At 46.2% G+C, this 12,587-nt stretch overlaps 1 protein-coding gene across 6 annotated transcripts in view; it reads right to left on the bottom strand.

Annotated features, from left to right (window-relative positions):
• Nucleotides 1-482: 482 nt before the first annotated feature.
• The window catches only part of numb (NUMB endocytic adaptor protein), a 40,803-nt gene continuing 28,698 nt past the window's right edge, over nucleotides 483-12,587 (bottom strand). The window contains exons 4-11 of one of the 6 annotated variants that reach the window (XM_056393054.1): nucleotides 7,757-7,789; nucleotides 6,957-7,031; nucleotides 5,969-6,109; nucleotides 5,451-5,655; nucleotides 4,889-5,188; nucleotides 4,490-4,633; nucleotides 3,703-3,852; nucleotides 483-2,646 (exon numbers count right to left, since the gene is read on the bottom strand). In XM_056393054.1, coding sequence (XP_056249029.1) covers nucleotides 1,898-2,646; nucleotides 3,703-3,852; nucleotides 4,490-4,633; nucleotides 4,889-5,188; nucleotides 5,451-5,655; nucleotides 5,969-6,109; nucleotides 6,957-7,031; nucleotides 7,757-7,789 — 1,797 coding nt within the window. In that variant the 3' untranslated portion in view covers nucleotides 483-1,897. The remainder of the gene's footprint in view (nucleotides 2,647-3,702; nucleotides 3,853-4,489; nucleotides 4,634-4,888; nucleotides 5,189-5,450; nucleotides 5,656-5,968; nucleotides 6,110-6,956; nucleotides 7,032-7,756; nucleotides 7,790-12,587) is intronic. The other 5 variants (XM_056393055.1, XM_056393059.1, XM_056393057.1 and 2 more) reach the window with 5 other exon arrangements.

Genomic DNA, 12,587 nt, shown 5'->3' with positions numbered 1-12,587 from the left:
ATACCTTTAAGGTTTAGCATTTTATGCATGCACTTATAGTAAAGTCCAACTAAATATTCCAAGGTGATGTCCTCTAATTGTTTTTTTTTTGTTGTACAACCAGACCAAAACTCAAAGATACTCAACTGACATCACATAAAACAGAAAAAAAAGTGTAAGTTCTTATATTTAAGCTGGAACCAGTGAATGTCGGCCATTTTTGTTTGATAAATTCTGTATAAAAATACTACCTGAATATTTTCCTCTTTAGCTCCAGCTTGCACCCTGAGGAATGGCACTCAATTCTTCATCAGCGTTAAAGGATTTTATGTTCAAAACATAACAGTATTCAGGAACACACACCACTTTTTCCTCTACCACCATCAATTTATTCAATCTTTTAGCTTCAATATTTCTCCAAAGAAGTGGAATAAAGTAATGAAATAATTACAAAATGGAAAAATAGATCAGAGAATAGATCATATTCACAGGTTTGATTTAAAAAAAAAAAAAAAAAAAAACATGACAAGAGAGAAATTAGACAGTGAGAGATGAAACCGTTTTATCTCCCTGTAGTTTTCTGCTGACCGTCAGAACACAGCAGGCTAACGGAGGTCAGGGCAGGTCAGCACGCAGCTTCTCAGCTACTGCAGCACCACAACTGACTAACCCATGTTGATCAAGGTCACCTGTGAGGTCAAATCATCTACGTTTAGTGCTTGTGCAAAATAAGAATTTAGAAATCAACTACTAAAAAAAAAAAAATAATAATAATAATAACAATAATACAAGAGGTGGAGAAACAGAAGATGACACATCCTAATGTGTTAAATAAAAAACAAGATCGTTACCACGCAAAAAGAATGACAATGAAGACAGAAGGAGTAAAATGTTAAGTACTGATGTGTACTAAAATATTGAAAACTGAGCACAGGTAAGAGAGGCAACCAGTTGGGCACCACCACCATCGCTAGGTCCACATTGATTGTTGCTGCAATGATACCGTATTTACAGTGAGATGCTTCACATCCAATCAGAGGATGCAATAGACGGCAATAAAGAGATTTTTCTTCAAAAATAAAACAATAAAACACAAAGGTAAAGCAGCTGTCCCTTCACAAAATCTCTTTACATCACATTAAAAATTAGCACTGCTGTGAGCTGTGTGTACAGTATAGATTCTTTATAGATATATATATATTTATGTATAATATATAGGGTCATTTCTTGTATACACGAACATAAACTTGTCTCATTGTAGCTAGCCTGTGCCTTTGGCAAGATTACTTACAACTCTTCTGTTAGATTCCAAAGCTATTTAAAATATACTTAATGCATAAAAATAAAGATTTTGGCATTGTCTCACTCTTCTTCTGATTGGGAAGTTATTAACGAGAACTTCTCATCTGGAAGCCGAGTTCTCTCAGTGCTGCAGTTCCTCTGCCAGGTGAGGGAGGTCTCGTCCTGTCAACAGGGGGCGCTGGGAGCTAAACGGAGCAAAAGGAGGGCAGGGGACGGGAGCAACCGCACCTGGGTGGGTGGGTGGGTGGGAGGGGGCTGACAAGGGGGCTGGATGTGGCTCAGCACGGATAATCCACGGGGTAATGACGACCTTGCGCGCCACAGCACAAACGAAAAACAATACAGACGATGCTAATGAAATGCCTGGGGAGCTGCACCCTTGTTAACAGCAACCTGTTTTGTTTTTTTTTTTCTCCCCTCACTGCTGTGCAGAGCTCCGCTCCCTGTTGATTCACCTGCTGCTCTCCACTGTGCCAGTTCTCTTCAGCCCCGCTGAGCTTGTCCGCTGAAACCGAGACGAGGAGAGGCAGGACGTGTCGCTCTCTTCTGTAGTCAATCACCCACCTGCTCAAGCAAATCTTTATTGTCCAGTACGTTCTCATCTCAAGCCCAGGCTTCAGAGCTGGATCTCGAAGGTCTTGTGCAGCTCGGTGGAGAAGGGATTCGTCGGGGAGGGTGTGGTGCGCTGGCGTGAGCGGCTCTCCAAAGCTGCCCACTGGGCCTCAAAGGCATCTTCCTGCTGCTGTGGGGGCGGCTGGGAGGCTGGGGAGGATGGAGCGAGTTGGGACGGAGCTGCCCAGCTGTCTGCTCCGTTAAAGGTCACACTGCCATTGGATGGCTGGAGGTGAACAGGGTTCATGACCGCGGACTGCGGGGGTTTGATGAACGGGCTGACGCTGCCGACGGCCTGGACATCGTGCTGGGGGGTCGTAGACGCAGGGACGGGGAACGGCTGGGGTTGCGTGGCTGAGCCGAACACATTAGCCACCATCTGTGAAGGAGTGATGCCGACCACAGGCACACTGGGCTGAGGGAACGGCAGCCCGTTGGACACTGGGTAGGAGGCTGGAGCCTGAGCGTGGAAGGCAGGCTGGCGAGGGGGCAACATGGGCACGGCGGGGGGCAGAGAGGACATGAAGGGAACAGAGGGAACGGGCGCCACAGGAATCGGCACGGGGGCAGTGAACTGCTGGGTGGGGGGCGATGCCGCTGCCATGATCGGATTAGGCTGCGGAGCTCGGACAGACTTGGTGACTTCGTCTAACCACCGGTCCGCTTCTGATGGCGTGCGTTTGTGGGAGGGTATAGCTGGGGAGGATGAGGGGGGGACTACTATCACTGGAGTAGGTGATGACCAGTCACTTCCTGTTGTCAGAGAGTAAACAGAAAAGGCAAAATAAGTGATTAAACCAAACATTTAATTACTGATAAAGTTTAAAGGGATAGTTCGGGTTTTTTGACGTGGGGTTCTCATGAATACTCGGTACATTACCCACAGTGCATTCAGTTCAGTGCGCTCCCAGTTAGGAAAGCTGGCAGCTGAGTGAATCAGAAAGTGGCGTAATACAGTGCGCTCCGTAGGTGCGCTTGTGCGTAGGAATACGATAGCTCAGTGGTTGAAAAATGTAGTGCCAAAGGAAAGTATTCTACACACAACTCCACGTCAAAAAACCTGAATTACCCCTTTAAAGCTGATAAAAGTAACAAATAAGATCCACATCTACAGTTTGGCCTTAAAGGTAAAGGGATACAGGTGTAAGCAGTTCCAGTTTTCAATGTGCCCACTGATACACAGACAGCTGTCACCGGATTACTTTGATACTGAGGGAATTGTTATGTATTGTGAAGAGAAGAACTCCAGAACTTGGTTCATGTGACGGACATCAGAGGTGTGGATATCCTTGGAAAGCGTAAGTTATGCTGTGTCTAAAAATAAAAATAAAAAGAGTCTGTGATGAGATTTGACTGAGTTATGACTCTGGGGAGGAGAAACTATTTTTCTTGCAAATTGCAGCAATCTGTCACTAAGGGTTTTAAAGTATTTAAATTTCCTCAGTGAGCTTTATGTCACTGCCACTAATGCCGCTCGAGTGCTGACTGTGTTGATAAGCGGGACAAATCAGAAGGTCAAACTACAATGATTAACAACCTGTTGTTCAGAACAGCAGCATGCACCTGCCTCATGCACAACAGTGTCTCCCTCACAGTGTGAAAACCTCCAGTTTAAGTGATTCTGACTCTGAATCATTAAAAAGTTTAATGCACAATGACAGCAAACATGTCTGCTGGGACCAGCGGCTCCTTGACATTCAGCCCTCGTATCCTCTTGTCCACCGTGATAACAGGAACTTTATCCTTTGCAATAACTCCAAACGAAGAACCGTTGTTTTGCAACTTTAACCTTCCTGAGGAGCCGCTTACCTGGCTGTGCTGAGGCCGGGGCCCCTGCTGGGGTCTTAGCCCAGGGGTTAGTTTCTCGAGCAGGCAGAGCGGGGGCCAGAACTGGGGGGTTAGCAGTAGCAACAGCAGCAGCGGCAACGGCAACGGAGAAGGCTGGAGCTGTGCCGTTCACTACAGCAGATAAAAGACAGATGCTAGTACAAAGCAAGCCGGCGCGTCGGCTGTGACGGGCCGATCCTTCGTTAGACATGCACAATGTCACCGTGCGGTTAATTAGCAGTCTTTTACAAGTGTTAATCACACGTGTGAGATAAATGTTATGAACTCAGTTAGGACAAAATGTGAGCAGGCGACATAATCAGCAAGTCACTGGAAGTCTACTCATTTCCTACGGCGCCGAAACAGAAACAAGAAATTCAGCCAAAATGTGGGCAATGAATGAGACTGCTGCCCAGAAGAACTGGCCACAGACAACAACCAGTCTATTAGCGTGCGCTTCCTCGTTTCCCTAATGAATGTAGTAGTTTTGCTTGTCGGGTGCAAAATGGCCGATTAGTTGATAACACACATTAAGACTTTTATTTTAGTAACTACAAGAAGCTAAAACAATTGATGCTGCATAATAAGCAGCTGGCACAGTGAACTAATCTATTGTGACGGAGCGGCAGTAATGTGTAATTTCTCTACTTAAATCTCTTCCCTACACAAATTCAATCAGAGCGTCTCATGCTTCACACAGCTGGCCAATCAGGTGAGTTGTCATGGTGACACGTGTTAGATATTAAAGGTTTATTAGAGGAGGTTTTACCTGGTGCTACAGGAGACTGTGGGGATGAAGCCGGCTTGGGCATCGGTGCCGAGGAGAAGGGGTCCTCCGGGGGGCCACTGAATGCTGTTGTGATCTGGGTACACAGCGAACTGATGCTGTCACCTTCGCCTTCTACCTCAGGTACTATAGGAGGACAAAACAGAGGCAGACATCACTAGAATACATCAGATAAAGGACATCACTCCATTAGAAGACAGAAAGTAATTTTGTTCTGGGAATGTGTTCACGTTGGATTAGTCACTAATCCACATTATTTCAAACGGAGACTGAAAATTAGACATTTTATTCTGTTGTTCTCTGCATCGCTCCAACTGATCCTAACAGACTGTACTTGAAGGTTATCAGCTGTGTGGAGCAACGAAGGAGCCGGGGACCCACCTGTGTTTTTCATGGGGAAGTCGGACTTGCGCTGCATGGTGGAGGGCAGCTCGTTCATGCGCAGCGACAGCTGTCGTTTGAAGGGAGACGTCTTCTGACTGAGGGCCGGGAAGCCCCTGAAGGAGCCCTGCCTGGCAAGAGCCTCGGCCGGCGCGTGTCTGCGGGGGATCGCCTGAGGTCCCAGGGCGGACACAGAGAGGGGCGGGGAGGACGAGGGGGATGGTGAACCTCCTGTCTGGTGTGCTGAGGAGTTTGTCACACTGGTGGCTGAGTTCCCAGCAACCTTCACATCTGTCTCTGCTGTTAGAGAAGGGGAAAGAAAATCCAATGAAAGGATTCTTGCCATACTTTTTTTAGTTGAATTTCACAGTGCTGTGTGTCTATGTTTATTGGTAGGTGTTGTTTGGCCGTTCCTCAAATAGCAGACTTCTATTTTCTCCTCCACAGAAGCCAAACAAATGCAGCAATAACATCAGCTGGAGGTGGGAGTATTATATAAAAGACCTTGGTCGAACTGGCCGACCCTTTTCCCAGGTCAGGGAGCGACACGACAAACACAAACCTTTTTTAGCATCCTGTAGCTGCCTCATGACTTCCTCCCGCTCTGCCGCCTCTGTTGCCGTAGTAACACGAAATGAGCCCTCGCGGGTGAAAGTGGTTCTGTTGGCGTCAAAGGTCGCCGTGACCCCACACTCCTTCTCCCGCTTCTGTTTTCGTTCCAGACAGGCGGCGAAGGCGCAGCCCACAGCGTGACTGAGGCGCTCTCCCTGGAACAGAGACGATGAAGATAACATTTCTTTAAGGTCTGCTGGGGTCCGGAGTTTTCTCCTGTGTTCATTCAGCAGTGGTGTCCCACCTTCACTGAGCAACCAGGTGTGAAATGAATATTGTGGCCTAATGTACATGAGCTCACAGCAGAGTCTTAATGGAAAGTAATAATCAGTTCCCTTCCTCTCCTATCAATTACAATCAATATCAATCAGAAAATTGGTATAGTAGAACATGTAACAATAGTATGGTAAAAGTCTTGATAGAAATGTACAGCTTGCGCCCATGCAACATGTTTGAGTGACTTCTCACTGAGTCTTTGATGGCCATAAAACAATGGCAGATCCAGCGTCGCGTGGTGCCGTCCCTGCAGATGTAGGAGAACGCCCTCTCAAAGTTCCGGTCCGGAGCGCAGAACGACACCTTCTCTATTGTCTGGTCCAGGATCAGGTCCTGCAGAGAGAGAGAGAGAGAGAGAGAGAGTGAGCAGCCATTACCTCATTATAGCAAGCGTGAAGATTCGGGGGGGGGGGGGGGGTGTCAGGGTTAAGTGATTCTCACTCGAGTCAGTTCAAAATGTGGGATAAATGATTGCGCAGTGAACAGTGCTTCACAGAGAAGGGTGCTCGAATAAGTCTGAACTACTATCGGCTCAGGAAGCAGCAGTCTGAAACCTGACCCTCACGTAATGAACAACACTGAGAAGATAACAACACGCAGGAGCCTGGACTACTTCACAGTATCTTTCAGTAATTCCTCTAATTCTAACATTTTCTGTTCATAAAATAATATTTTAAACTGTTTTCCTGGCTTGGCAGAGCTTGGCATCCCTGTCGGCAAAGTTAACTGAGTGTTAGTAATAAATACCAAGACATTTAATAAAAAAAACATAAATATCTGTGTAGATTAAGACATAAAAAGAAAGGAGAGAGAGACAGAACAGTCCCTTCTTCCTCCTGTAACTTGTTCTTGTGGTTGCAGCCTCACAGAAACCATGAAGCCAGGTGTCTGAAGTTAATGTTTGATGCAGTACCAAAGCTTTCCAGCAGGTGTCAATGTAATCTTAAATGCGATACTGTTTGCTCAGCTCGTATCTTCTCCTGCAGGTGCACTGAGCACATATTTCTACACAGGGCCTTGTGGAGGTCACTGGACCAGGCGTGCAGCAGCTTCACAACCGTTATTAACTGCTGCGGCTCGGCAGCTTCCCTCTTTAAAGCTGCTAAAGCCTTGTGCGCTTCCTCTGGCACCTCCTTCTTTTTAATCACTTCTATGATAGAGGACTGAAGGGAGTCATTACCTTTGTTTTGTCGTCTACAACACGAAGACCATCTGCCGACACCCACAACACAGCCCGCACCGGCTTCTTCCCAGCCTGCAAACACACACACAACAGGGACAGGAACGAGTTAAGAAACAAAGCGACTTTTCCAGTCTTTCCAAATCCCCCAAGATTACCTCCCTTTGTACCAATCCTCGGTACCTATTCAACACACACACAAAGCACACCTGTAAATAAAGAGAAAGCACCAGGTAAGAGACAAAAAGAAGACACAAGTCAGGAGTCGTTTTCTCTGAGTGCTGTGTCATTCACTAGTACCCGAAATGTAATAAAAGAAACAGGATGATTGGTATGAGGTTTGGTGCACAGACGCAGTCGACAGCGGTGGCCCCCCATTGGTTAGAACAACAACAATAAAATATCTGTGCACAAAAAGGAAACGTTCATTCACACAAGCTGTTCATTGTTCCATTCGTGGTTCATGGAAGAAGGGCTGAGGGGAGAGAAGGCACGCCTGTTAACACAAAACCACACACACACACACACACAAAAAAGTGCCCCACCCCAGCTTAAACCACCCCACCTGCTCACAGACACATGCATCATTGTGTTTGTCTCTCCAGACAGTGTTCTCCCTGTGTGTGTGTGTGTGTGTGTGTGTGTGTGTGTGTCTCTTCCAGCCTTCAGACACAATCAAAGGGTGAAGTGTTATGTGAGAGGAGGAAAAAAAATTAATATAAATAAATAAATAAATAAATAAATAAATAAACGCTAATAATAAAGAGGAACACACTCGGACACACAAAGCAATAACTTACTTTTGCAAAGAATCCTTTGAAGAATTTCCTGTCCTGGAGGGTGGGTGAGAGGGGTGGAGGAGACGGAGGGAGGAACAAGGCATGAAAATGTTACCTAGGAAGTCTAAGGATTGTCTGGAGCCTACGGGAAGGGATTTGATTTGGTTTTCTTTTTTTTTTTTCTTTTGGGTGAAAGTGAAACTGGGTTATGAGTGGGTGGGTGAATGGGTGAGTGGGTGAGTGAGTGAGTGAGTGAGTGAGTGGGTGAGTGAGTGAGTGAGGCAAGGGATCAGGTAGCTCCAAAGTGATGTTTAAATGGGTGATACTGTGGTTGTTACTGTTTGACAATGATCTCTGTTAGTACTACGACACCGGAAAGCCTGTGAACCATGTTACTGCAGGAAACGACACCTCTAAGTTCTTTTATGTGACTGAAATAAACAGCAACAACCCGGTAAACACGACCAACGGCTGAGACGGCACACCCGGCCGCCCTGGACAGAGGAGATAAAGATGGCAGACCTTCAGGTGCGCGTCTGTGGAGGGGATAATCCCGTTTTTATTCCTTCTCCTTCTGATTCCTAGACCGAGACGTGGTCCTCGTGTTCAGCAGACAGAAACAGATTTCCCACAGACGGCCGTTTGACCTCTGAGTCCAGCCTGTGACTGTTCACCAGTCAGCCGGAGTCAAGGGTCAAGTTTAGGCCGCCACAACCACATGAAGACACCGCAGCCAGACCCCGGCCCAGCCTAGTTTTTAATCCTCCCTTCTTCCCCCTGCTCCCCGAGAACTCCTCTCCTCCACCATAAGCTGCGAAAAGGAGTGCCACTCTGCTCCTGTTACACAGCCACGGTGGAGACAGCTCTCCAAGCTCCATGTTAATGCATGATTTAACGTGTTAACCAGCACTGGAGATTCATTTGGAATGAGCTAAGCGTTTGTTAGTGTGTGTGTGGGTGCGTTTCTGAGAACCACACAGACATGCAGATGATGGCAGAGCCTGCACAGCTAGTGTTAGTAAGCGTGGTGGTTACAGTCGACAGGGTTAAGAGAGTTAGAATGGGAGGGCAGTGTGGGGGGAGGGGGGATTTGGAGGCATTTCTCTGCAATAAAAAACCTGCTTAAAAAGACAAAACAATGTATAACACCAACAAAAAGGTAATACAATATTCAGGTATTCAATGTGTGAACTGTGATGAAACTACAGAGGGGAAAAAAGCTTTCTGTGCAGAGAGGAAAGCTGAGTTGTGAAAGATCAGGGTGAAGCCAACAAGGCAAAAATGAAACAACTGAGGCGGGAAACGCACTCTGTGGCCGACGAGCTTCACTTCTGAGCTGATAAAAATCTTAAGCTGAGGATACTTGACCTGTTTTTAGCAGACAACTTTACCGCTGATATGCAAGCCCTTCAACTGATGCTAACAATCTGTGTCTCTGCCCCCAAGAACAACACTAACCACCAGCAGGATGCGCAACAAGGACTCACACATCTCGTGAAACAGCTGCGACAGGCCTAATCTGTGCTCTTTGCTACAAACATGACAGACACCTCTTCTCCAAGACAGTCTGTACCTCATCCTGTTACTTTACTTGACACGTTGTTAAAGAAGCTGAGAGCGTCGGGAGGGCGGCGTGTGATCCCTTACAGCAAGTGTATTTATTTGAGTTGTAGCTCGGGACGTGACCGGAGAATTCCCTCTGAGAAGAAGCGGCTCGGGGCTGAGGGGAGATTTCGTTTTGTAGTTTCCCACATTTGGTATTTACTCAGGAAATATCTGTAGTGGGGGTGGAAAGGCATCCGAGACAACTTTTCATACCATGTGACGCTCAAAGTCTTTATTGAAACCACAGGCTTACACACACACTGTCTGACGGACATGGATACACTGTCAATGATGTACCCTCAGGCTACTGGCTGTTGATGTACAAATACAATTGAAATTCTTTCAGCGTGTCAGCGTCTCTCGGTGGCGTGCCCCACCCAGTCTACACAGAGGAAACACTCCTGGTCACCACGGAAACATTCCCCAATTGCTAGAACAACACAGAATACACCTCCAACCCTTGGCGGCTGGCCAACAGCAGCAGCAGGAAGTGACATCATGATGACAGCACAAAAAGGGCAGCTTGGAGGTTGACGGTGCCGCAATGCAGCCTCCTCCTCCTCCTCCTCCTCCTCCCCTCTGAGTCACAGGTTGCAGAGCTGCGAGAAAACTCTCATTAATGTCCCAAAGGCTGCTGGGAAAAACAATGGAGTCGGCTCAGAGCTGTCGCTGTCACACACCAACACACACTGACTGACGAGCTAGACCGCCAACACGCACCCTCCAGCTCAGGGCACAAACGTGGGGGAACTCTGACCACATTCGCTTCCGTGTTTTTCCGACTTCTGCGTCTCACAGCATCAGCTCACTGATGCTCTTCATCTCTCTCGCCCGTCCCAAGACCTTAAGTGCTGATGCTGCCAGATAATGTCGGTGTTGTGGCTGCTGTCTGGCTGCAGTCAGCTGATGTTCAGGAAACAGCTTCCTCTCAGCAGCTCACATCAAATATTAAGAGCCTACAGGTGTGGGCCCGGTGCCTCACCAATTCACTTATCACTTCCTGGAAAAAGTTTTCTGCTGAGTCATTTTTACTCACATTCTCTCAACTGGTGGGGACTGTATTTGTTGCTTGGCAACAGTTAGTCAGTGAGGGGGAACTGGGACCAATCAGGGCCTTTGCTAGTTGTTTAAAGGATGGGGGCCCTGGTCGGGTCCCGATGATCTAGATCTGACACCGACTGAGCTAACTGACATCAGGGAGTTTCACCACCCTACCATTTTCCCATAAACCACCATTATAAGAATTTATAAATGGTTTATAATTAGGTGAATTAATTCAGTTAACACTTAATAAATCATAAATAAACAAGTTATAAAACAGTTTTAATACACGGATTTAGGCTCACTATTTGGCAAGATCAAGTTGAGCAATGAGTACTGAGTTACTAGCATTTATAACTGGTAAATGGAGCCTTACAGTAACTCAATAAATGATGATGCGTTTTAACACTTTACAATAAGACTCAATATTACCAGTTATAAATAATAATATCTCATTTGTGAGGTCAATGAGTAGTAAACATTAACTTGATCTTGCCACATAGTGAGCCTGCATTAATGTACGAAAACTGTGTTTTAATTGCATGATTTATAAAGTGTTAACAACCAAATTAATGACCCAATTATAGATATTTATAAATCCCTGATGAGGCTTGTATGATTGTAAAGAGGTGCCAAGAAAGGACGTGAGTAAAACTGACCTCACGTGAGGGTTGACCCCTGAACGTCAATGATACGAAGCATCAGTCAGAAACCTCATTTTGTCAGATTTATTCTCTTTATGCAGGTCATTGTAGACAGAGTGATGCAGCCCATTAAGTAAACAATCCATCTTGTCTGAAAATCACTTAACTACAAAACTAATTGTAACAGAGTCAGAATTAGAGCAATGGAAATGAAGCGCAGAGCGACGCAGTGCAGCACGACTCCTCCTGTCGCTCCGCTGCTCTCGGCTCCGGCGCTTAATGTTAGCGAATATTAATATTCCTGTTATGAATCTTTAAATAGTGAAGATTTAGTATTTGTAAAACTTTCCCAAAGCCTAGAAGTGCTATTAATCCAGTGTGACGGCATCTCATGTATGGGAGGTGAGTGGGATGAGGCAGCAGACAACAAGGAGACACACCTGGAGGAGGAAAAAAAAAATCTACTGTGTGCTAGTTCCTTTCACTGGAATGAATGGACGCAGTTCCCAAACAACCGTGATTGTATTCTGGCATTTCCTGTAAGACGAGCTGCTTCGGGCACACAGGTAAAAACTGCAACGTCAATGCCAGAACTCAACTGGATGATGGAGGCCGCTTCGAAGGAAAGTGCAGAGGTGGAGCATGAAATGATGCCAGCATGACTCATATTTAAAAAAAACAAAAAGCATTAATTTCCCATCACTGCTTATAAATGCAGATCATTAAAGTCATGCCTGTGCTGGCTTACAGATAAGGTCTGTGGAAAGCGAGGAAGCGAGGGAGCAGAGGAGGAAATGTCATTAGGTTGAAGGAGGGTCAGAGAGTCGCGGCCTGCGGGAGGACGGGAGGCGGGAGCCCCCGCCGCTCCTCTCCTCTGGAGTTGGCTCCATTTTGTCCACCTTGTTAAAATGACTGTAACTCAATAAGATCTCACAGCCTCGGGCTCTGTGTACACCATGTGACCTCATCAAGCACCAGCGTGTATGTGCTCCCGTGCGTGTGTTTGTGTGTTCACTATAAGAGCATTATGTCTATGCTCACATACAGTTTGTGTGTGTTAACGTCTTCCTGTGTGCGTTTCTGTTTGAACAAATGATTTGCCTGTGTGTCCTATCTGAGTGTGTGTGTGTGTGTGTGTGTGTGTGTTACAAATGTGTGTCATACCAGTGTATGAGGTTGCGAAACTGCGTGTAAATTCACACATATGCACGCCGCTACAAGTGTCTACAAGTGTGTTCATGCCTGTGACCACATATAGGCACTGTATGAAAAAGCACAAGCTGTATGAGCGTGCGCGCATGTGTGTGTGTGCGTGTGTGTGTGTGTCAAGTGAACCACATACTGGTGTGTGTTATTGTATTTGCATCATGTAAACTCCTGTTTTATTATATTGTTCTATTTTAACTGATATGAAAACTGAAGGGTTTTTACTGTCCATTAAATTGCTCTCATAAAATATGAGATTACTCTGGGGCATGTTCTTCAGTATAATCATACCAACAAACAGCTTCCAGCAGCTCAAGTAGTCTTAAACTGCTCTCTGAGTAGAACATGTGATGCAA

This window comes from Seriola aureovittata, chromosome 13 (assembly GCF_021018895.1).
Source record: "Seriola aureovittata isolate HTS-2021-v1 ecotype China chromosome 13, ASM2101889v1, whole genome shotgun sequence".
Classification (NCBI taxonomy): Eukaryota; Metazoa; Chordata; class Actinopteri; order Carangiformes; family Carangidae; genus Seriola; species Seriola aureovittata.
The sequence above is the reverse complement of the archived record's forward strand: the minus strand, read 5'-3'. Positions and strand labels throughout refer to the sequence as shown.